The sequence below is a fragment of the Dryobates pubescens genome, chromosome 11, assembly GCF_014839835.1.
Source record: "Dryobates pubescens isolate bDryPub1 chromosome 11, bDryPub1.pri, whole genome shotgun sequence".
Classification (NCBI taxonomy): domain Eukaryota; kingdom Metazoa; phylum Chordata; class Aves; order Piciformes; family Picidae; genus Dryobates; species Dryobates pubescens.
Window position 1 is genome coordinate 9,629,706 of NC_071622.1, and position 22,838 is coordinate 9,652,543.

The window sequence follows — 22,838 nt, forward strand, 5'->3', positions numbered from 1 at the left end:
GCAGCTGTTTGGTGTAATTTCAGTGAGCAATCTACTTAATGCAGCAGCCCCAGATCTTGTTTTAAATTATTACCTGTACCATACTGGAGCTTTGGAGCTTTCTGGGGCAACAGAGGGTGAAGAAAGACAAAAGTAAACAAATACCCTTGTCCTGGAGAGCTTGTGAAGGACCTGAATCAGTCTTTTAAATTCTGATGTGTGCACGGAGCTGTCTGGTAGCAGTTTAACCATGTGCATTTCATTCTGGAACGAGACTGCCATGATTCTGTTTAATTTAATCCACAATGGGTTAAATGGAACAGGAACAAGATGTATCTTATTCTGGAATAAGCAGGACAAGCTCTGTATAGATAGCAGAGATTTCAAGCTCCACTGGCAGGTTCTTTAATGGAATTTCCATGATACAGCACTGGTAAGCTCAGCTGTCCTCTCCTCATGGCAGAAGGCTGAGAATACCTACAACTTTCACTCCTTCCACAATCATCCTCTAGAAAAATGAAATACAGTGGAGCTGACTTACTGGCACAACTTAGGTTGCAGCTGTCAACCCTTAAAGTTGTTCCAGTCTGTTTGGTTTTCCTTTGTGAGGTTAAGGAGAAAGCTTGGAAGCAAGCGGGGAGGTATTGGAGCTGCGTGCCTGCATAGGCAGTGGAAGACAGCACTGCATGGCAAGTAGTTCACAGGTAGAAGGTGATGTTTGCAACCAGTCAGTCAAGAAGTGAGAGCTTAAATGAGAATGTGACTTCTCTGGAGTTGGTATGTTGGTGTCTCTGCCCCCTAGAAATGAGAAACTCCCTTCTGTTTATTAAGAAATTGGAGTACTTCAGAAATATCCTCAGCAGCAAAAAGCTCCTGTCATGATTTGTAACTAACATAACCATGCAGCAGGAGGACATCACTGGAAAAGACAGCAGCTGCACTTCAGGTTGGTGCTGGGAACACCACCTCAGCCCTGTTTCTTCCCTCTGCCCTTTCCAAAGACCCTGTGGCCTGCAAGAGTAAGAGCTCAGAACAGTTCTACAGTGCAGATAGTGACAGTACTCCTAACTGTCCCTCTAGATCTTACTGGCTCTATTCCATAGATGTGCTTTTTGCCCCATTCTCTTCTAGAAACTAGCTGTCTGTCTCTCCATTAGGCCAGTCTTTTCTTGCCCAGCTGACTTAAATAACCACTTACCAACCTAACGAGACACTTGCTAAGAGCTCTGTGATCCTGTAAGTTCCCTCTCTACCATCTCTTCCCTTGAAAGACAAAGAAGGGGTTTCACACCTACCTCACTAGGTCCTGAGTTATTCTCTGAAAGACTCTACATGGGCTGTGCTGAGGAAAGGCAAATTGCAGCATTTGAAGGACAGAAGCCCAGCTGCTGTGTTTGTACAGCACCAAGCACACCAGGGGCCTGGTCAGAGTACGTACCCCAGTACCTCTTCAGTTTGAGATGGACAATGGACTCACTCAGGAGAAGGAGGTGAAGGAGGCCATTCAGCAAAGTAAGTACATCACAAATGGTGCAGAGCAGCCAAGGTTTGCTGAGAGCCACATCAGTTACACTAGAGCCTTAACGCTGGAGCCAAGCGCTGTGAGCAGAAAGCAGTTGTTCCTTATTAAGAATTGTTTGTCTTTATCTGCAGTTGTTCAGGTCTTCCACTCTTCTGCCTTTCCCCTGCCACAGACACACACACACAGAGAACATACAAATCCATGCTTTGGCCCTGGAATAAACTGGAGTGGAATGTCTGCAGTACCCCTTATTTTGTGCTTAGGGACTAGGGTCTTTTGGCGAGACTGTCCCATTTGGGCCCAAGACCCTGTCTCTTTCCTACCTTAGAAAGAGGGAGGTGGCATATCTGAAGTTATTTTAGTTCCTGTCCCTGTATATATTGTGTTGCCCCATAATATGTGACAACCAACCCATTCTCCTTTCCTGCACCCTCCCACTCCCATCACCTTTCTACTTAATTTTAAAAGACCCAGATCACCCAGCTGCCACTATGTCCCTCTGTCAGAGCAGAGGACTCCTCCTAGCACTCTGCCCTTTGTCACCCTGACAGGCTGGCTCATAGACCTCCCAGTGTGCTTGCTTAAACAGCTCACAAAGCTCAGCTGAATGGAGTTTGGGTGTGTAGCTTAGGGCATCCCTTCGGTCGTGATCCATCTGTCTCTGTTGTGCTAAAGGGACTCTAGCATAAATGAGCCTGTGGCCAGCAGACCTGTGTCTCTGGGAGTATCTGCACTGTCTACATTCTGAGCATGGACTGGAACACTACTAGAAAGAAGGGGAAAGTGTACTGGTGAAGAATATGCTCTGCAGAGTTTGTGCCAGATTTGACAGCACAAAATTTAATGGAAGCTAAGCTGGTGGAGTTTAGTTACTAAAGCAAGCCAAGGAGTAAAGCACTGCTTAGACCACCTTTGTTAAAACGCTGCCATTGCCATTAAATCTTTGTCTAGACAAGGCCACGGGTCTGGGGTGTGCTGCTGGGCCCTGCTTGCTCTAAGCATTAGGTTCAAAATGATTGAGCAAACCACATCCTAATGCCCTGGCGCTGCATGAAACTGGAATAACACTGGTGATATGAAAATAGCGTGTGAAAAGCCCAGACCTCCCACCGCACCAGAGTAATTCCTTTCAACCTTCGTCCTCCTCTCCAAAATACTCACGTGAAATCCCTCCCCAGAGTCCCTTTACTCTGCAGCACGGAGAGCAATTAGTTTTAATGGCATTAAATAGATCTCCTTATGATGCAGGAGTTACACCACCAAAGCAAAGGCGCAGGGCTCGGGGCGGTGGCGCAGGAGTTGTGTGAGACAGACCACCTGCCTCGCGTGCGCCGTTTTCACCCTGTCGCTCACCCCTTGTTTGGGCTAGTGGGGAAGCCGTTGCTTGAGTCTCTCTAGCAGTGGTGTGGGGGCTCAGCAGGGAAGCTGTGGGAGGAAATTGGCTTCCTAAATGGTGATAAAAGGAAGCTGGTGGATGAAAAGCTGGACATGAGCCACTGATACGCAGTTGCAGCCCAGAAGGACACTCACATCCTGGGCTGCATCAAAAGAAACATGGCCAGCAGATCAAGGGAGGTGATTCTGCCACTCTGCTCTGGTGAGACCCCCTCTGCAGTGCTGCGTCCAGCCATTAGGGGCTTATAATGAAGACGGCCTGTTGTGACACGATAAAGGTGATAGATGTAGAAGGGGTGATTTAAACTAAGGAAGAAATGTTTTACACTGCGGGTAGTGAAACACTGGCCCAAGCGAGACTGCCCAAAAAGGTAGTAGATGCCCCATCCCTGCGAACATGCCAGGTCAGGATGCACCAGACTGAGCAGTCAGATCCGGTTGAAGATGTCCCTGCTCACTGCAAGGGGAGGAGGGTGGGGGGTGGACAAAATGAGCTCTAAAGGCCCCTTCCTATCCAAATAATTTCATAATTCTAAATGCATCTGAGGACAAGAAGCTGCTGTACGTTCCGTGGAGGCAGACACTTACTCCCCAAGCACCCGAGGTCCACAGCTCACAGGCAGCACAGCTCCTTTCCACAAAGGGGCTCAGGCGGCGCGTTTGGCCAGCCCACCGCGCCGGCGGCATCGCGCAACAGGCACGACAGACGCAGTCTGCAGCGCAGACGGGAGCCGCGGGGCTGACCCGTGCCCAGGCTGCCTACAGGGCTGGGTTCGCGGTTCACGCCGGTGTTTTGCTGCTGCTACCATTCCCGAGATGCTTGAGGTGCAGGGCTCGGGAGCGCTCCCAGACCATCGCTGCCGGCTCCGAATCACCGAGGGACGGGCAAGACTGCCCACAACAAAAATGGCCACCACGCTTCGCGGGCCACGCCTTCAAGCAAAGCGATCACCCCCACCGAGGCTTCGCCGCGTCCCGCCCGCCGCCAGGGGGCGCTCAAGGCTCTCGGCGACGCTCTACTTCCCTGCCTCTCTGATGCAGCTCTTGCCGGAAGCGCGAGTCGGCGGCCGCGCTGTGAGGGAAGAGCGGCCGGCGGGGCCGAGGCGGCGGGGAGCAGGTGGGGAGCGGGCCGAGACGGGGGGGTGACTGCTGATGAGGGGCTGAGGGGAATGGGGGTGACGGCCGGGGTAACCAGGGCTCTGCTACTCCACCCGCCGCAGGTCGCCCGGGGACCCGGCGGCCCCGCTCCCCTGGCGCCCGGGCAGCGGTCAGTGCCTCGGGTCTGGCTGAGGAGGGCCCTGGCAGCCCGGCTCACGCAGTGGTGACACTGTCCTCCCTTGGTGCGGGCATCTGTTGCGCGCAGGTGTGGCCTGCGGCGGGGCCGAAAGCTGGCTTTTCTGAGGGAAAAGTAATCGCCCCACCGGCGACTGTCGTCGTTTTCAGTGCCGCTGTAGGCAGCGGCGTTATTCCCGGCCGCTGGTGTTCCTCGGGAGGCCCTCCGTTAAAATGCCTGCTCCGGACCCCTGCCTGGTGTCCGGCCTTGTGCTGCCCATCGGAAGGTGCAGTAAATCACATCCTTTCCCTGAGGCCGTTGCCTACCGATCGCCCACCTGCCCGCCTTCGTGGCGCTGCTTGCGCAGGGTGCCCGCTGGACGTGTGAGCTGCTGAGTTGGAAAGCTCTCTGCCTTTGGGAGCAGAACTCCTGTCGCCTCTGACAGCGGCTTCCAGGAGGCTCTGCTGGCACAGGAAGCGGCGTGCAGGGCGAGGGAGAGCTGGAAACTACCTCACTTTTAGCTGTGGAGCAGCAGGGCTTCGCGTGTGTTTTGGGTGGATACCTCCTTAGGTGGGGGGCTAGCAGTCAGCAAAGAAGCTAAACTGAGATTCCAGCTAGCACTGTAGTGGCAAATGTAAATTGTTCTGAACTACCATTCCCTCTGGCTTTCCCTGCTGGGCTCCTCTCCGTCTCAGTGTGTGTTGTGTGTTACATCTAATGTTCATGTTTTCAACTTAGAGAAAATAAGATCATAGATCAAGATATTAAAGGATTCTAATGTGGGTAATGCACTTAGCCCACAAAGCACACACAGTCCTTGCACACTGGAGTTGTGCCACTGTTTATCTTAGCATCAGAAGAGTTCTTCCATGGGTTTTAGCCACACCTGGGTGAACACCTTTGCAAATGGTTTGCCTGCTGGACTCTCAGTAGCCAAAGTATTTTGGAGTGGTGTGAAAAGCAAAAGAAACCAACTGCAGCTTTTTCAAAGCTGAAGTGTTACTGGAAAACAGCTTGTGTCTCTGCAGGCTGCTGTTGCTGCTTGGTTGGTAGAACCTGCTCACTTGAAGGTGCTCAGTGCCTGATAATGAGGGACTGGGCTCCTCCTGAGAGGTGGTTCCCTGGAGCAAGGGGTGCTTATTTGGAGCTGGTGGTTGTGTAGTGGTGCTGGAGTAGATCACTGTTACTGGAATGACTCTGTTAGAATATTTCTGTACCATGGGTGTCTCCGAAGCCAAATTTGTCACCGGTGAGCGTGTCCATACGTATTTGGAAAGCATGAGGCACTAGGTCAGCTCAGACACTTTCAGCTGTTTTGGGCAAAATCTGACTGAGAAATAACTGCAGTTGAGTCAGGGAACAAGGCAGCACTGGAAAGTGCAGGGAATGCAGGTGAGTGCACTCAGCTGTGCCCAGGAGGGCAGCTGGTGCTGTTGTACACAGGTGTGGAATGTTAACCTGTGGTGAACCAGAGGAGAGCTCCAAGGACTGGCTGAGGGGAAGCTCACCATCCTGGGGCAGTGTGAGTCCCCCTATGCCAAAGAGTTCAGTAGAAAGTTGGGGTTTTTTTAAGGAATGTGTTTAATGGCTGTGTGGTCCTTGCTTTCCCCCTGCTCTCCACTCTGTGTAGCGCTGGGGAGCTGTAGTTTAGGCTTCTGTAGTTTTTTTTCCTTACTACTTAAAGGTCACACTAAAAGAAACTGACACTAGAGGGGAAAGAACAATGGGAAGTTGAGTGTTCTGTAGTTAGTTTAGTGTTAGATTTTTAGGTGGGTCAGGACACACAAACTCAATTTAATAAAAAGCAAACATCATTTCAGACCATAGTGGTGGTTGTACACTCTGGAGGGTTAAGATCAGCTCATATCAAACAGTTAAGAGCTGTGAGGTGTTCTGGTTCCCCTGTCTCATGTGTTTCTAGGGTCCATTCCCCACAGCAAGAAGCACACTTGGAGTTATAGGGACCTGTTTGTTACAGAGCAGTTAGCTAACAAAGGTCATTAAAAGGATGCATGAGCAGGGGGGTGTATGAAGCCTATTAAAGAGGCAGCAGTCTGCTCCTTCCTGGTGCTCCTGTTGGCTAGTGGAGCTGTGCAGTTGGTATGTTTACATTTAATAAAACCATCAGATCCTAACATGTTTAAACATGGGCTATTTTGGGGGAAAGAGGAGAAATGATTTAGGTAACTAATTCTTAACAGAAGCAGTGAAAAGAATCCAGGGAACCATAACAGACCAGCTCTCTTCTAAGAGCTCCTGGTGCTGCTGACCTTGGAGCTCCTGGGAGAGCCTGATCTAGAGGTGCAGCATGGGGCCAGAGCAGCAGCTTTGCTGGAACAGCTTGATCAGGGAGCTGAGAGACTCCTGTGTTGCTGCCCTCCTGAAGCCTCAAGTTGTGGTTGGAAACAATCACCACAACAATATTGTCTAATTGCAAAAAATGCTTGGGGGTGCTCTGCTTCCCCTGACAACTGAGGTTTTTCTCTCTCCTCCCACCAAAGATTGTTTGCTAGCCTGTGTGCAGAGCAGTGCTTGGGGTCTGGCCTATGGACTGATCACAAGCCTGGTTACAGAGCATCTGCTTGGTCAGTGATTTCTGAGAGCGCCTCTGCAATCAGCATGTTTGTTTTGCTGGTTTTGTGTGCGAGGAAGCAGCACAAAAATATGGGTCAGCCTCTTCCTGACAGAGGCTGTGAGAGGAAGGAAGGGCTGGTAGGCAGATGGAACATTTGTCAGGTGGGGAGAAGGTAAACTGGAAGTAAGAGGGAAGAGCATGCTGCTGGAGGAGCTTACCTGACTCTAGCTTCACTGAAATCCTCTTTGGCTTGGAGAGCTGAGGAATGACTGTGTTCAAAGCTGCAAACAGGTGCTGCTTGTGCACTGAGGCCATGGCAGTCACAGTTCCTAACTGCTGACTGGGCTTAATCCCAGCACAGTCTCTGGAGTAGCTGTCTGCATGACTGGGGTCTTTTGGTGGATCTTGGCTTTGGTAGTCACATCAAGGACTAGTGGATGCCATACTGTCTGTTCATCTGTCAGAGCTGGTTATATCTGGTGGTGATGCTGACACAGAGGCCAGGAGAGTCCTAGCTCTTCTTAGGAGGAAATTCTTTACAGTGAGGATGGTGAGACAGTGGAACAGGTTGCCCAGGAAAGTTGTTCAAGGCCATGCTGGATGGGGCCTTGTCTAGTGGAAGGTGTCCCTGCCCATGGCAGGGAGGTTGGAACGCTACAGATGATCTTTAAGGTCCCTTCCAACCCACCCTATTCTATGATTCCACAGCTATAATGCTGCTCACCTGCTGACCTGAACCTGTTCATGGACAGTGGATTTCCATTACAGTGGGTGGAGCTTTTATTCTTGTCCTTCAGCTGAAGGAGAGGATAGTGGCAGCAGGAGGTTCTTGATGGCTCTCTTATGCATTGCAGAAAATGCTCTGAAGGTGGAGTGGACAGTGTGTGCTGGAAGTAAGTCTGCCTGAAAAAGTCTTCCTTCACCCCAAGGCCAGTTTGTCATCAAGAGGGGACCTCTACAACAGCTGAAGTGTGCAAGTGATGGGCTCGGAGAACAGCGCTTTAAAGAGCTACACGCTGGAGGAGCCGCCGTCCACCCTGCCGACAGGACACGCCATCTACCCGGCCGTGCTGCAGGATGGCAAACTCGCCTCCGTCTTTGTGTACAAGCGGGAGAACGAAGATAAGGTTCACAAAGCTGCCAAGGTACTGCAGACACACTGCCTGGGACACACTGCTCAGAGCTGGCCCTCCTTTTCCTTGGAGAGGTGGGATACAGTTCAAGAGGGTCAAAACCCTTGGGGAGTGAGGGCAGGAGAAAAGGTTGAAGGTGAGCCTGTCTGCAAACAGCTGCTGTGCAGGGTGGGGTGGCAGCTGCAGAGCTCATTGATGGGAGAAGCGGGGTTCAGGAAGCAATACCTGCATGACTTCACAGAGTGCTGGTCCTCTCCTTCATGTCTCAGTCAGCCAGTCTTGGGTGGATCCTACCCAAAAAACTGTGTTTATTTAGTGTAAGACTTTATCTAGCCGTGTTACAAAGGGTTCCACAATGAGTGGGTGAGTGTGCTAAATGTGTGGTGAAGAGCAGGATTGGGCTGTCTAAATCCAAGCAGAAACTGTACAAGGCTAAGCTCTGCAGCCATGAGAGATGGCTTGGAGGAGATCTAACAGGTGTTTTTGTTTCTGGAAGCACCTGAAGACCTTGCGCCACCCTTGCCTTCTGCGCTTCCTCTCCTGTACTGTGGAAGCAAATGGGATCCACCTGGTTACAGAACGTGTGAAGCCTCTGGAGATGGTCCTGGAGACACTCTCTTCTGCAGAAATCTGTGCAGGCATCTATGATGTGTTGCTGGCACTCATCTTCCTCCATGACAGGGTAGGTACCACTGGCAAGAGTCATCAGGCTTTTGTAGAAGTCAGGTAAAATGTAACAGGAGAAGCTTGTCCCTGGGCTTGGCTGGATGACCACCTCAATCCTGATTCCTTACGACAAGACAGATCCACACTTGACAGTTCTTTTAGGCTGAAACTGCTCAAATCATTGGCTACTTGGTAGGAGGGAGGGTGGTTGAAAATGCTGTGGGGTTTGGATGAAAGGGAGCACTTCTCCCTTCATGAACTGCCAACTGCTTGCAGTGCTGCTTACTTCAGGGGAATGGGTTTCCTCGGCCTTGGCATTCATTTACAGTTGTTGCCATGTGTCAGACATTGCTGTCACTGCTCCCCTGTTTTGGCACCATGTGTTTGTCCAGGACTGCAGATAAATCCCAGCTCAGACTGTAGCTTTGGTGTTCATAGCTGGAGATCTTCTCTGGATTTACAGTTGCATTGCAAGGGCTGTGCCAATTAGAGCTTTGTCCCCTCGAGAGCCCCAGCCCATTTGCCTGGTACCTGCTAGTCACCTAGCAAATCCTGAAGGACCTGTAGAGCTCTGTGCTTTTGGGCAGCTTTCCTTCAGCTCCTCACAGGATCTCATTAGTGATGATTAAGATCTTATATCTTTATCTATCCCCAAGCCTGTTATCTTCTTTTTCTCTTTTTATCCTTTGGTATGTTTTAGGGAAACCTAACACATAACAATGTCTGTTTATCATCCGTGTTTGTAAGTGAGGATGGGCACTGGAAGCTGGGAGGAATGGAAACAGTCTGTAACTTCACTGAAGCCACCCCAGAGGTAAGAGCCAAGCAAAGGCCACCCACTTGATGCCCAGGAGTGGGCTCCTGGCCTGCAGAAGCTGGCCAGCTATGGGTGTAAAGGCCCAAGTCTTTCCACTACTAAAGGCCCAGTCCCTTACTGCTGAGTGTGTTGGCTCACATCCAGCTCTGACCTGCATCTTTGCTCTGAGGACACCGTAACTATAAACTACAATGGCTGCACAAACAGAAACTAATTCCCCAGAAAGCAGCTACTTTGCCTAGGGAGATGGCTGGCTGGAGGGAGAAGATTGTTCAAGAATCTGCAGAGTAAGTGCTCCTCTGGTCTGATTTAAAAACAAACTAAATGAAAAAAGCTTTAGTGTGGAGCAGAAGGATCTGGGTTGGAACTAATCAATAAGAAAGGTAAATGACTTCTTAGCTTTTCTGGCATCTTCATTGCTTCTTACTGGTCTGAGCAGAAAAAATCCTGGTTTGCTTTCTGCTGCATGCTGTGCAGTCATTGCTGCAGCCTGGCACTGCCGTGAATGTGTATTGCCTCATCTCCCAGAGGACCCACAAATTCTTCAGGAACTGTACTGAATGTCACTGCCATGTGTCACCTTTCAGAAGGGATCAGGCAGACATGCCTGGTGCTGCACAACAATGCCAACAGCATGGCAGTAAAACCTGCTCGTTAAATCCTCCGCCTGTTGGCGTGGCTCACGCAGGACAGTCGGACTGAGGACCAAAGAGATGAGTTGTTTGTGATGCACTGCCAGCTTGGTGCTTCACGCCTGGCCCATTTATGCTGCTTCTCCAGGCAGGGCTGTGTCCAGTTCTGGGCCCCTCAATTTAAGAAGGACATTGAGACACTTGAACGTGTCCAGAGAAGGGCAATGAGGCTGGGGAGAGGCCTTGAGCACAGCCCTGTGAGGAGAGGCTGAGGGAGCTGGGGCTGTTTAGCCTGGAGAAGAGGAGGCTCAGGGGAGGCCTTACTGCTGTCTACAACTACCTGAAGAGAGGTTGTAGCCAGGAGGGAGTTGGTCTCTTCTCCCAGGCAACCAGCACCAGAACAAGAGGACACAGTCTCAAGCTGTGCCAGGGGAAGTTTGGGCTCAAGGTGAGGAGAAAGTTCTTCACAGAGAGAGTTGTTAGCCATTGGAATGTGCTGCCCAGGGAGGTGGTGGAGTCACTATCCCTGGAGGTGTTCAAGAGGGGATTGGACATGGCACTTGGTGCCACAGTTTAGTAGTCATGAGGTCTGTGGTGACAGGTTGGATTTGATGATCCTTGAGGTCTCTTCCAACCTTATTGATTCTATGATTCTATGAAAACAGCTTGCCCTGTTTGCCAGCTCAAGGTGCAGGGGCAGACTTCTGCCACCTGCCCAGCACCTGCCCTGCTCCACAGGGCACAGAGAAGCGACTGAGGCAACTCATGTCTCCCCTTCTCTCCTTCCAGTTCCTCTCTCAGGTCAAGTCAGTACGAGACCAGTCGTGCATCCCCTGCGAGGAGCTGGTGAGTAACATCCCTTGCTGGAGGAACTTCTTACTGCCAGTGAGTGAAAGTGTGATGCTTAGGAAATAGTTTTCATTCACACATTTTATTTCCTTATGCCTGAATGGGAGGAAGTGGCTGTTGGATAAAATCTGAGGTTTACTCTCCTTCCATCCCATCCCTGATCTGGGAATGGTGTTGTGCACAGGGAAGTGAAATTCTGAGTGAGAAGTGATGGAACAGCAGGTTCTCAATATTTTTTTCAGTCTTCAATGCTTCTACATCACCAAAGCTTTGCAAAAATTAGAGTAGTTGCTGAGATGGTCCAGAGCACTGTGGTCCCATGGTTGTGAAGCTCTATGTCGCAGCCAGTTAGGCACCTCCTATCCATTAAGCATCCTATGAATTGCTGGAGGAGCTCTTTCTCCTTGTAATGATCCTGTTTCCATAGAAATGCTGGAAGGTGCAGTTGCTGTGTGCATTCATCAGGGAGCTGTTCCATCATTAGGTAGTTTCGCCTTTGGGTTATAAATTCCCCAGTCAGTGGTGGTGTTTTTAGCAAGTACCTGTAGGCTACTTAGTGGAGCTTTGGTGTTACAAAAGGAATTGGAGAGTGTATATGGTGGGGACAGGGAGGGATAAAGACTTCTGGAAACTCCCAAGTGTTTTGTTAACTCCTTTCTTGCTGATCTTTTTGGGTTTATTTTCAGTCTGCAGAGTTCAAAATTCTGCCCAACGGCTGTGGGCACGCGAGGGACGCCTACGCCTTTGGAGCAATGGTCGAAAACCTCCTGACAGTCCTAAATGATCAGGGTGAGGAATGACACCTGTCTGGCTTGCTGTCAGCAGGACTCTCTAGCTTCTTCCTTGTGTGTGTGTGCCAAACCATCTGCCTTTCGCTGCAGCTGGCAGATGTGGCGCAGATTCAGCGGCCGTTGCTGTTCTTTGTGTTTCTCAAATTAAAACACAGGCTTTGGCTTCTGCTGAGTTCCCCTTTTCCTGCATCTGAATGTGCTCAGATGTGGCTGGAGGTCACCAGCCTGTGCAACATGAGTGCAGCAGTCAGAGGTTTGCTTGGTCCTGCCCCAGCAGCTGCTCCATCAAGGGTGTTGTGTACCACAGCTGGGCTGGGGCTGCTGTCTCCTAGCAGAGCAAGAAGCTTTGTGGGAGAGCAGCAGCATTCCTTGGTGCCCTGATAGCCAAGCAGCTTAGGAGGAGAAATGGAAATTCTGTTTCTTTTCCTTTAGGGACAGACAAGAACAATTTTGCTATCAAAGAGAGCTAAAGTAAGGTTATGGGAGGGTGGAGGGCTCCTGAACGTAGTTTATTCAGCATTGAGGGAGAAATCTAACTGTGGGTGCTCTGGATTTCAGTTTCAGCAGATACTCTCTCCAGCTTTCAGCAAACCTTGCACAGTACACTGCTGAATCCAGACCCAAAGTCTCGTCCACCACTGTCCAGCTTATTGTCTCACGAGTTCTTCAGGTAAGGAAAGGAATATCCTTGCCTGTCTGGGTATGTCTTGATACTGCCTGTTGCTGTGCAGCAGCTGTGTGACCTTTGTGAAGGGGAGCACAGACTTAATCCTGCCCTCTTTCAGGGATCTTTGACAAGGACACTCAAATTAAAAAAGCATTAGCAGCCCTCCAAACGAGGTGATGACAGAAACGTGTCCTGTAGTCACACACAACCAGCTGGATTTCCCCAAGCTTTTGGGAGTTGGGGGGAAATGCTCTGGGAAAGAACATCACTAGAGATGCTGCTGGAGCAAAGCAGGCTCTCAGATAGCCACACAGAGCTGTCAGCTGTCACCTCAGTGCTGCTCTGGGTGGTGGCATTAGTGTAGGGTGGTACTTTGCTCTCCTTGTTGCCCTAGTCAGATGGACAAAGGTGGCTTATGATGCATTGGTGAAATCTCCCTGGGAATGCTGGCTTCAAAGTGCAGCTTTTGGGTTTCTTAGTCATACCACCATGCTGGTGTTGATGGTCCACCAGCACCTGACTTGTGTTCCTCTGTCTAGCATTCTCTGCTAAATGAAGGATGGGGATTTGCCATCTCTTTAGTTGTGGGAGGTTCTAGCATCAATAAGGATCACACTTGACAGCCTGTGTTTTTGTGCTTAGGAATGATTTTCTGGAAGTTGTGAATTTTCTGAAGACCTTAACAGTAAAGTCTGAGGAGGAAAAGACAGAGTTTTTCAAGTAAGTGAAGGAGTATCATCGGGAAGCTTCTCACTTCAGAAATACTTCTGCCAAATGGGATTGTGAGGGAACCTGGGAAGGCTGGTGGCCAGAGAGGTGGTTCCTCAGGTGGCAGACTTTGACTGCTTTGGCAGAACACTGTTAGCTCTCTAATATTTTGGGTACTCCAGCCACACAAGATCACATCAGAGAGGAGACTCTTCACTCCCTCCTTCCCCAGTTTCTCAGGCATGGTTTGGTGTTTGGGAGCAGCAGTACCTGCTGGGCTCTGCGTTGTTCTACACTCGCTGGGCTCTGCGTTGTTCTACACTCTCTGGCCTCAAGAGTGCCACTGTGCACAGCTGTACAGGCAGCAGTGTTTGACCTGCTACAGCCCCGCCAGTGTTGCTGGAGATGTGGTTAGAAATGGGCCTGTAGTGGCATGTGTCACTTCAGGGGTTCTTCTCTGAGTCCTGCCTGCTTGCTAACAGCTGGGTGGAGCATCTGTAGGGCCAAGAAGAGAAGCTGTCCCAGGGCCACAGGGATAGACATGAAAAGGAAAGCATTTTTTGCCTTGTCCATGTCCTAACTGAGCTAATGCACGTTGAGGGGGGTGTAATGCTGCTGTTGCCAACAGAGTTAGATTGTTCAGGTTCTCTTCCACGCGCTCCAGCAGCACTGTCCCATCTCTGCTGCACCAGGGTCAGCAGGAATCATTTGAAAATCCCATCTGTGTGCTGTAGCAATACAGTAGAGGAGAAACCATGGTCTAACAGCTCATCTGCTTAAGCTCTGGTGAGCAGGTCCTCACTGGAGCTGTCCTAGGGTCCTGCTGCTGTAGACAAAGGCCATCTGCTCGCTTCGCTTCAGTGTGCTCTAAAAGATGAGAGCTGCTTTTAACGTGCTGCGAAGCCCCCGACCTTTCCCCTGCCTCGTTCGTAGAAGTAGCTCTATTTTAGATGTGACTTTGCGAGAAAGGGAAATCCAGCACCAGCCATCTCTTGAGGCTGCAGTTTTTTTCCTTTTAGGCAGATCTTGTAAGCTGCCAATGAGAAGGTTTTCAGCAAGGCACGTTGGGTGAATTGATGCTGTGGAGCCAGCCTAGTCTGGGTAAAGCTGCTGTCTGTTCCGAATGTCTTGGCTGCAGCAGTGCAGCATCTGCAGGAAATCCTATTGTTGTGGTCCCTAAGAAGTGTTCTGTAAATGCCCTGTAGCCATGGCTTTATCTGGGCCTGAAAAAAGGAGAACCTGAATTGTTCTTTATTTTTTGCCCTACAAAGGAGCCAGAGAATTCTTACAGAGCTCTTTTCCTGCCTGTTTGGTACTCCTGTAGTCACCATCAGGAGTGTTCAGAAGAGTTCCCACTATCTCTGTAGCAGCAGTATTTACCAAGGGAGGGAATAAATACTACCCTTCAAGATACTGCAGTTGCCCCTTTATTAGGCAGAGGGGCCTTCACAGCATGTGCAGTCTTGCTCTTAGTCTCCTTCAGGCCTAGAGAGCAACAGTAACTGCTGCTGCTATTGTAAAAATCAAAATCCTACAAGAGCAGTTGCACAAAGCAAACTCCGTGACTGAAGTCACCACAACCCGTCCTCTGTTGGCCATCCCTAAAATGTGTTCAATGGCAGTTTCAAAGTGGGATTCACTTTTTGCAAGGGCAGCTTGTGGTGGGCAGAGCAGGCTTTTCTCAAGCAGGAGGATGATTTTTTTCAGTGCACCAGGCTGTGGGGCGAGAGGACAACCCTCCTGCAGTAGTAGCAACACTGTAGCACTACATGGGAGACAACAGCTGTGAGGTAGTTTTGATGCCACAGCAGTGGGCAGTTTCTTGGAGTGGAGAGCCTTTGTGTGCCAGCTGCGGGTGCAGTGGTGCTTCTGGATGTGTTCCTGAGAGCCTGTGACCCGGGTTTGGGGCTTTACAGGATGTGTCTCTGTCCCCTGTTCCATGTTACCTTCGACTGAAAGCCTCAGGCATGCCAGAGCCTTCTCCTTCTGGGTTAGAGTACATGCAGAGGCAAAGGCTGTGGTGGGACACTTCCTCTAGGAGATGAGGCAGACACAAACAGAGGCGAAAGCACCATGAAAGCAAACAGCCAGGAAAGCATGGAAGGCTGCCTCCATACTAATAGCTTTCTCCTGGACTGCAGATTCCTGCTGGACAGGGTGGCTGGCTTGTCAGAGGAGCTGATCGCATCACGGCTGGTGCCTCTTCTACTCAATCAGCTTGTGTTTGCAGAACCTGTAGCTGTCAAAAGTTTTCTTCCTCATCTGCTGGGTCCAAAGAAAGGTGAGCTTTAAGATATTTAATCTCACCACAATTATTATTGACAAGTTTGGAATGAATTCAGAGCAGTGGTTCCATTGAATCAAGGGAACAATGGCATTTATTTAACCAGAACAAATACTGTAACATGCAGAAGTGGAAAGGGCAGTTGTGTGCTTCCCTCTACTTTCCACTTCTCTGCTGATGCCAAAAGGAGAATTGAGAATCGCCTGGGCTCTTTCCCAGGCTTATAAAGTATCACCTCAGGCTTTCCCAGTGGCTTTCCCTTTTCTCAGTTATCCTCTGCCTGCCCTTTTCTTCAACAACTGCATTCCTGTACAGGTGCTCAGTCTACTCTCCTGTCCTGTCAGAGGTGCTCAGCAATCTCTGTCCCTGCTGTTTGACTCCCCTCTCTTAAAGGTTTCCTAAATAGCCACTGGTGTCCCAGCTGAGCAGTACGTGTTTTGTGACTGCCTCAGCAATGGACGTGGGCACTGCCACCTCTCCTTCTGCCTGTCTCTTAACATCCCTAAAAAGCTGTGTTGGCAGCTGATGAGTCTGCTGCAATGGTATAGAATAGAATAGAATAGACCAGACCAGGTTGGAAAAGACCTTTGAGATCATTGAGTCCAACCTATCATCCAACACCATCTAATCAACTAAACCATGGCACCAAGCACCCTATCCAGTTTCTTCCTAAACACCGCCAGTGATGGTGACTCAACCACCTCCCTGGGCAGCCCATTCCAATGGCCAATCACTTTCTATGAAGAACTTCTTCCTAACATCCAGCCTAAACCTCCCCTGGTGCAGCTTGAGACTGTGTCCTCTTGTTCTGGTGCTGGCTGCCTGGGAGAAGTTTCTCAGTGAGCAGCTCCTAGGTGAGCTGTCTGTCATCACTGAAGCAGCAGCCTTTTCCCATCTTCCCCTCCCTTTCTAGAGCAAACTGGAGAGAGCCAGACCAGCTGCCTCCTGTCGCCAGCCGTGTTCCAGACCCATGTCATTCCTGTGCTGCTGAAGCTGTTTGAGGTTCACGAGGAGCACGTGCGAATGGTGCTGCTGTCTCACATTCATGCCTACGCAGAGCTGTTCTCCCGGGAGGAGCTGAAAAACATCATCTTGCCCCAGGTCAGGGATGGCAAAGCACCGCGTGGTGTAGCCTGGAATACAGAATTGCTGCTGCTTGGCTTGGTCCTTAGCTTAAACTTAGGATTTCCTACTGCTGGCCAGACAGCCTGCAACCTCCTTTCTGTGCAAGCCCTAACCCTTACTCCCCATCCTGGCCTGGAGTACTGGTTCTGTTAAACCTGGTGCCCTCCATCACACAGCTTGTGTCAATACAGAACCCAAGCATGATGGGGGTTGGAAGGGATCTCTGGAGATCATCTCATCCAAAGATCCCTCTGATAAAGGAGGCTCATCCAGAGCAGGTTGCCAAGGTGGATTTTGAAAGTCTCCAGGAAGGAGACTCTACAACCTCTGTGGGCAGCCTGGTCCAGTGCTCCAGCACCCTCAGAGTCAAGGAAGTTTTTCCTGCTGCTTAAGCGAAGCCTCCTGTGTTCCAGCTTGTGCCTGTTGCCTCTTCTCCTATCACTAGGCACCACTGAAAAGTCTTACCCCAAGGTCAGTGTCAGCCTTGACTGGCAGCCTCACAGTAGGAGGTTGTGTTTGTTTTACACCACAGCTGTCAAGAATGGAGGAGGAATCAGCCTGAGCTCAGGGTGCCTTGGTCAGCCACCCTCTTTTAGCTCATTAAAGAGAAAGCTGATTTCATGCTACAGAATAATGTCCAGGCTCTACTGAGAGCCATGGGAGATCATGGAAATGAAATGTGCTGCAACTACAACATTTAAAGGGGGAAAAAATGTAAAGAAGCAGAATTCTCTGTTCTTGGTAACATTCTGTTCTTGGTGTAGGTACTGCTGGGCCTTCGGGACACCAGTGACTCTATCGTTGCGATAACGCTGCACAGCTTAGCAGTTCTTGTCTCCTTGCTTGGACCTGAAGTTGTTGTAGGTGGAGAAAGAACAAAGATTTTCAAGAGCTCTGCACCAAGCTTCATGAAAACAGCTGATCTCTCCCCAGAAGGTAAATGATACACTCAAGAGTACTCTCGGGGCTCTCTTCCCTCCTGCCCAAGCAGTGTGGGCAGAGTTTCTTGGATGCTTACTCGACAGGTTTGCAGCTAAACTTCAGTTCCAGATGAAGTGGTTTGTAGATACAGAAGTGATCATAGAATCAGAGAATTGTTTTGGTTGGGAAAAAACTTCTAAGATCATTGAGTTCAACCATCAGAATTATAATAGCAGAGTTATATAAAATATTTTAAATGTAGGAAATATGGGGAAATTTAAACTGCTTCTTCATGTAAGAATCTCTGTAAGTAAAGGAGATTATGTGTTTGTGGAAAACCTCTGCTGCCCTTCTAAAGCACCTATGCACCTATCCAGGTAGTTCTTTAATATTCCCTCTGTCCTGTTTGTAAAAATAGTGAATCTCATCCTTTCCCTCCGATTTCTATTCATAGATTGGAAAAGGAATACAAACTTCCCTATTTTATCAGCTCTCAGGAGGCTTTTCAGCTAATCCAAGTGAAGACTTGGTGCCCCTGCACCTGCCAGATCGCTCAGAACCAAGAGTACTAAGAGCTTTGCTGGATATTCCAACCTAGAATGGCTGTGACTGGAGGCAGGAGTCGGCTTTTGCTCTACTGTAGGCATAGAGACCCCAAATGAAATGTGTGATAGAGATCAGTCGAAGTGTCAATGTTGGTGATGTGTGTACTGACAGCTACCACCCTCGATTAAAATCTGTGGATGGCTCATGGCATTATTTTTCTTCACATTATTTTAGTGTTTGGATCACAGGCTGAACCCAAGTTTACTTTTAGGAACAGATTTTAAATTAGACAACTTGAAAGACAACTGAAAAAAAACCCTTTATCCTCAGCAGTGAGAGGACCTGCGGAAGCAAACAGTCCTGGAGGCCAGACACATAAGGCTTCATAAGCTGTTTCAAGAAGCCTCTAAAAGGATGTGCAGAATGTTAGGGTTTGGAAGGGACTTCCAGAGATGGAGTCCACACCCTCCCCACACTGAAGCAAGGCCCTTTATTGGGGCACTAGGGGGAGGAGTGAGGTTCTGTGTGACCTTCCCTGTACCACAGGCCATGCAGCTTTGGCTGTGCTGGTAACTGCAGGCATAGCTGGATGGCAATGGAGATGAGCTACTGGCCCACACCATGCTGTTTGGGGATGGTGGCCAGAGGGCCTCACACCGCTGAGGCCAGTGCTGGTCAATCACCACCACAGCTTCCTCCAAGCAACTGGGTGCTTGCCAAGCTGTCATCAGTGGCCTGGGGAAGCAAACCAGCCTTCTGCAGCTTCCAAATGTGGTGACTACCAAACCCCCCTCACTTTGGAGTGGTGAAAGGGAAGCTGTCACAGTACCTGCATCACAGGACTCTTGTTCCTGTAAGCTGCCTTGCTCATGTCCAGACATAAAGGAGGGCTGCTGTAGTTGTGCGAGTTTGCTTGTGCTGTGAACCACTGGGACAGTCAGTGCTGTGCTTTTGGGTGAAGCAGAGTGTGAGGCAGGAGCTGGGGGTTGGATCTAGCTAGGTGGCAGACAGCATTTTTAAGCATCTGTTCTGATCACAATCAGTTTGTTCATTGTGTGTTTCTTGAAAGAATACATCAGCAGAAACTGACCCTTTGCAGTTGCCCAAACTGTGCTGGCAGAGCTGCAGAGGGCAAGAACAGAGGAGTATTGTGTGAGGAGAGGTGCAGCTGTTGCTCCAGCCTTTAGTCAGCATTGCTTGTCAACACTGTAACAACGTTCCAGTGCTGGGGGCTGTTTCAGCTAAGACTGACAACACACCTTCTGGACCTGGTGTCCCTTTCTCCTCTTCTGTCCTGTAGGCTCCCCAAGTCATGTTGTAAGCAATCAGAGGAACCAAACCTCTCAGCCCTTGAAGAACCATTCTGGTGTGTTCCCAGCTGCTGGCAATGCACCTGCCAAGAAGCCTTCTGTCCGACAAGACAATCCACTGGCTTTAAGGACAGGTAAATCTTTGTCCTGGCTCTTCTTTTTAGAAATCAAGTGCCCTACAAATGAAGCATTATGGGGAAAAGTTGTTAATTTTCCCTAAATGCTGAACTGAAGGAGCTTCAGTGAACCGAGGAAGGAAGAGCATGACCTGTGACTTCCCAGGGAACAGTAACTTGGGAAGCTGACAGACTGCTAGCTGGCCAGACTTCATTTTCTGTTTCCCTACAGCAGATTCTCTGGTTCTTTCACCCTGCCACAGCTTGGCACACACTAGATTTATAGGTCAGGTTGTTCTCTGCCCTCAGAATCTGCTTCAGTTTACTTTCATGGCCATTTTCAGTCACCTGTATCTTATCAGTAGTCAGCCTTTATTGCCACAGGGCTCTGAGATTAACACCCTCCTTTGTAGGCAGGGAGGTGGCCATGCTTTCTGGCCTGAGAGGAGTTTAGTGCTGAGGCCTCTTTCCAGTCGACTTCACTGGCTTATTTCTGTGCCATGTGCCACCTGTGATGTGAAGGAGTCCTAGGCACAGCTGTCTCTACAGTTGCTCTCCTGAAATGAGTATGTAATAATACCTTTGTCTTCCACAGGTGAGCACCGGTCCTCCCTGAATGGAATTCCTGGAAGCATTAATATGCTAGGGAACAGCAGGAGTTCCTTAACTACCTCTGAAAAGCCCACAGAGGAGTGGCCAGACTGGAGTGAGCCAGAGGAGACAGACACTGAGAAAACTGTGAACATTCAGATTCGGCCCCGAGAGCTGCAGGGGAGGGTGGAACCTTATTTTCCTGAACATGATGTAGAGGAAAAGCCCTGGGAAGACTTTGAGCCCAGCAGCCCTAGTCCTGAACTGTCCTCGGGAAACTGCCTCACTGTGACACAAGCTGATGCAGTTGAAATGCCAAGGCCTCTGTCAGGTACCCATCAACTGAGCAAAGAATTCAGAAACCTCAGGCTGAATCCTCCCCCAGAACCCTGCCCTGAAAACAGCTGGAGCAACAACAAGTGGGACCAGCAGGAACAGCTGGGAGAAACTGTGCTGCCAAAACCAGCCTTTCAGGAAAGGTGGAAGTCGCCATCAGAGTCTGGCCTAGGAGAAGAATTTACGATCAAAGTGAAGAGAAAACCTGTGCAAGACCCTGAGCTGGACTGGTTTGCTGACATGATCCCAGACATTAAACCTTCTTCATCTATCTTGATTTTACCTGAAGCAAGGACAGAAGCAGTTGTGCCCAGTCACTCTGGTGTGGCATCCAGCAGAGAAGGTGCTTCCCAGAATGTGCTGTTTTCATCCAAATTTGCAGCAGCTGATGTTGTTGAGGTAAGAGGCTATAGTGGGGTTTAAAGGACCACACACTTGAGAGGATCCTAAAGCATGCACATACAGCCCAACACACTGTGGTAGTACCAGCAGCTCCTTAATCTGAGGATGGAAAATCTGAGGAAATGTCAGCAGCACACAACTGTGTGGTTGAGTCTTTACCTGTGAATAGAAGATGCTGAGTTCTGAATGATGCATCTTATCAGGCAGCAGGTAATTCAGCAGGCTCTTACTACAGCTGTGGGAGGGGGCAGTGAGGGAATGGACAACTTGTGCACTACCAAAGGCACCAACTTAAGTTCTAACTCCAGCTCTCAATTTGTGCTGCTGCATCTTGGGTGCAAGGACCCTACACTGTGTTAGAGAGAGTCTTGGATTGCTGGACAGGTAAAACAGGACTGGATCCTGTCTGCTGAACAGGCACAGCCCCATGCACAAATGGGGGGGGTTGCAGGCATGAAGGGTACTCAGGACTCACTGCTCCTGGCTCTTGTAAGAAGACCTGATAGCATTGGCCAGGAAACCAGGACCTCACAAGTACAGAGTAAAAACTTTAGTGCTTTGTTTTCATGAAAGAATACAGACATTTCTTCATTTCAGAGAACCAGAAGTGTTCTAAAATTGCATCTAAGTAAGCAGTGAACTTCCTCTGGCCCCATCACAGAGACTCCAGTTTGCTTTTGTTTCCACAGAGGGAAGATGGCACTGCCACCACTGCCACCTGCACACCAAACTCAGCTAGGGAATAGCTGTTGATTTCAAGTTGTTTTGCTAATTCACCCTCAAGAGAGCCACCACAGGGACAGCAAGCAGCACAGGGAGAGGAGCTGTAGATACACACTGAAGTTGTTTACAACATGGAAAAATAGCACACTTGATATTTTTGAGAAGCTGTTCTGGCATCAACCCCATTTAGAGGGGGAGTCACTCACTGTAATGCAGCATACAACAGGACAACAGCTGTTTCTCAGGGGAATGAAAGCATCTCGCTGATAGAATCCTGTTCTTAATGCAAAGTCATTTTGTTACAAACAGTTCTTGCTTCAATGTTAAGGAACAACAAAAAAAAATACCTTCCCTTGTTAGTTTGCCCCTGTCTTTAAGGTGTTTCTTTTTGTAGTTAGCTTTTAAAACAGAAAAGTGCAAATGCTGGCACTTTACTTTTGGTCTTATGAAGAACTTGCAGTATTCTGGATCAGTCCTGCTCTACCATTGTAGCTGCCTGGCTCCTGTGGCTATGCTCAGGATGGGAATACAGTACCCAAGCTCTCTACAAATACCTGAAAGGAGGTTGTAGTGGGGTAGGGGTTGGTCTCTTCAGCCTAGTATCAGGCAATAGCATGAGAGGAAATAGCATGAAATTGTGCCAGGGAGGTTTACAGTGGATATTGGGAAAAATTTCTTTACCAAAAGAGTCATCAGGCACTGGAATAGGTTGCCCAGGGACAGTGGAGTCACCATCCCTGTAGGCATTCAAGAAACATGTGGCCATGGCCCTTCAGGACATGGTTTAACGGCCATGGTGGTGTTAGGTTGACAGCTGGGCCTTAGAGGTCTTTTCTACCCAAAACAATTCTCTGATTGTATAATGTTGGTAACTATGTGATTCTAGGCTGAAGCCGCAGGCTGGGGTGAAGAGGAGGAGTTGAACTGGGAAGATGATACTAACTGGTGACAGGACTGAAAGCGGCAGTGTGTGGTGTGCTGGATTCTGTACAAGAAGTTGCTGCTTCCTAATACAATGGATAAGTACCTCAGTGCTGCTTGGGCCAGAGGGCAGGCACTTGCTGCTGCAGCAGCCACAAGACCCCAGGGGGCCCAACATCCTGCAGTGGATGCTCCTTTCCAGTCTGTGCCAAAACCTGCAGGGATGAGGCCTGTATTCAAGCAATATGCCCAGCTGTGGTGCGTGCCACTGCCACCAGACAGAGGAACAGCGTGATGGGTGTGCTGGTGCCGAGGTGCTGCTGGAGGCCGAGTGTGGTGTAAGCAATTGTTCCAGAACTCATCCCTGCTCTGAAAAACTGCTGACAATAAATGAAAGTCACACTGAGGTCCTTGACTAATGTGCCTTTTTCTTGGGTTTCCTTCCCCCGACACTTCTTCCCCCCAAATTAAAGCCCTTAGAAATGGCTCCTTTTAACTTTTTAGCTACAAGATCAATTTAAGATGAATGTACACTTTACTCAACTTATTTGTTTCT

At 49.5% G+C, this 22,838-nt stretch overlaps 1 protein-coding gene across 1 annotated transcript; it reads left to right on the forward strand.

Moving 5' to 3' along the window:
* The first annotated feature begins 3,950 nt into the window (after positions 1-3,950).
* SCYL3 (SCY1 like pseudokinase 3) lies at positions 3,951-22,697 on the forward strand. The gene is made up of 14 exons (XM_054165151.1): positions 3,951-4,013; positions 7,599-7,889; positions 8,374-8,559; positions 9,244-9,357; positions 10,782-10,838; positions 11,528-11,630; positions 12,191-12,302; positions 12,942-13,019; positions 15,149-15,288; positions 16,205-16,392; positions 17,181-17,352; positions 19,184-19,327; positions 19,905-20,635; positions 22,248-22,697. The coding sequence occupies exons 2-14, from the start codon at positions 7,725-7,727 to the stop codon at positions 22,308-22,310; spliced, it is 2,253 nt and encodes a 750-aa protein (XP_054021126.1). The 5' UTR covers positions 3,951-4,013; positions 7,599-7,724; the 3' UTR covers positions 22,311-22,697.
* The last annotated feature ends 141 nt before the right edge of the window (positions 22,698-22,838 follow it).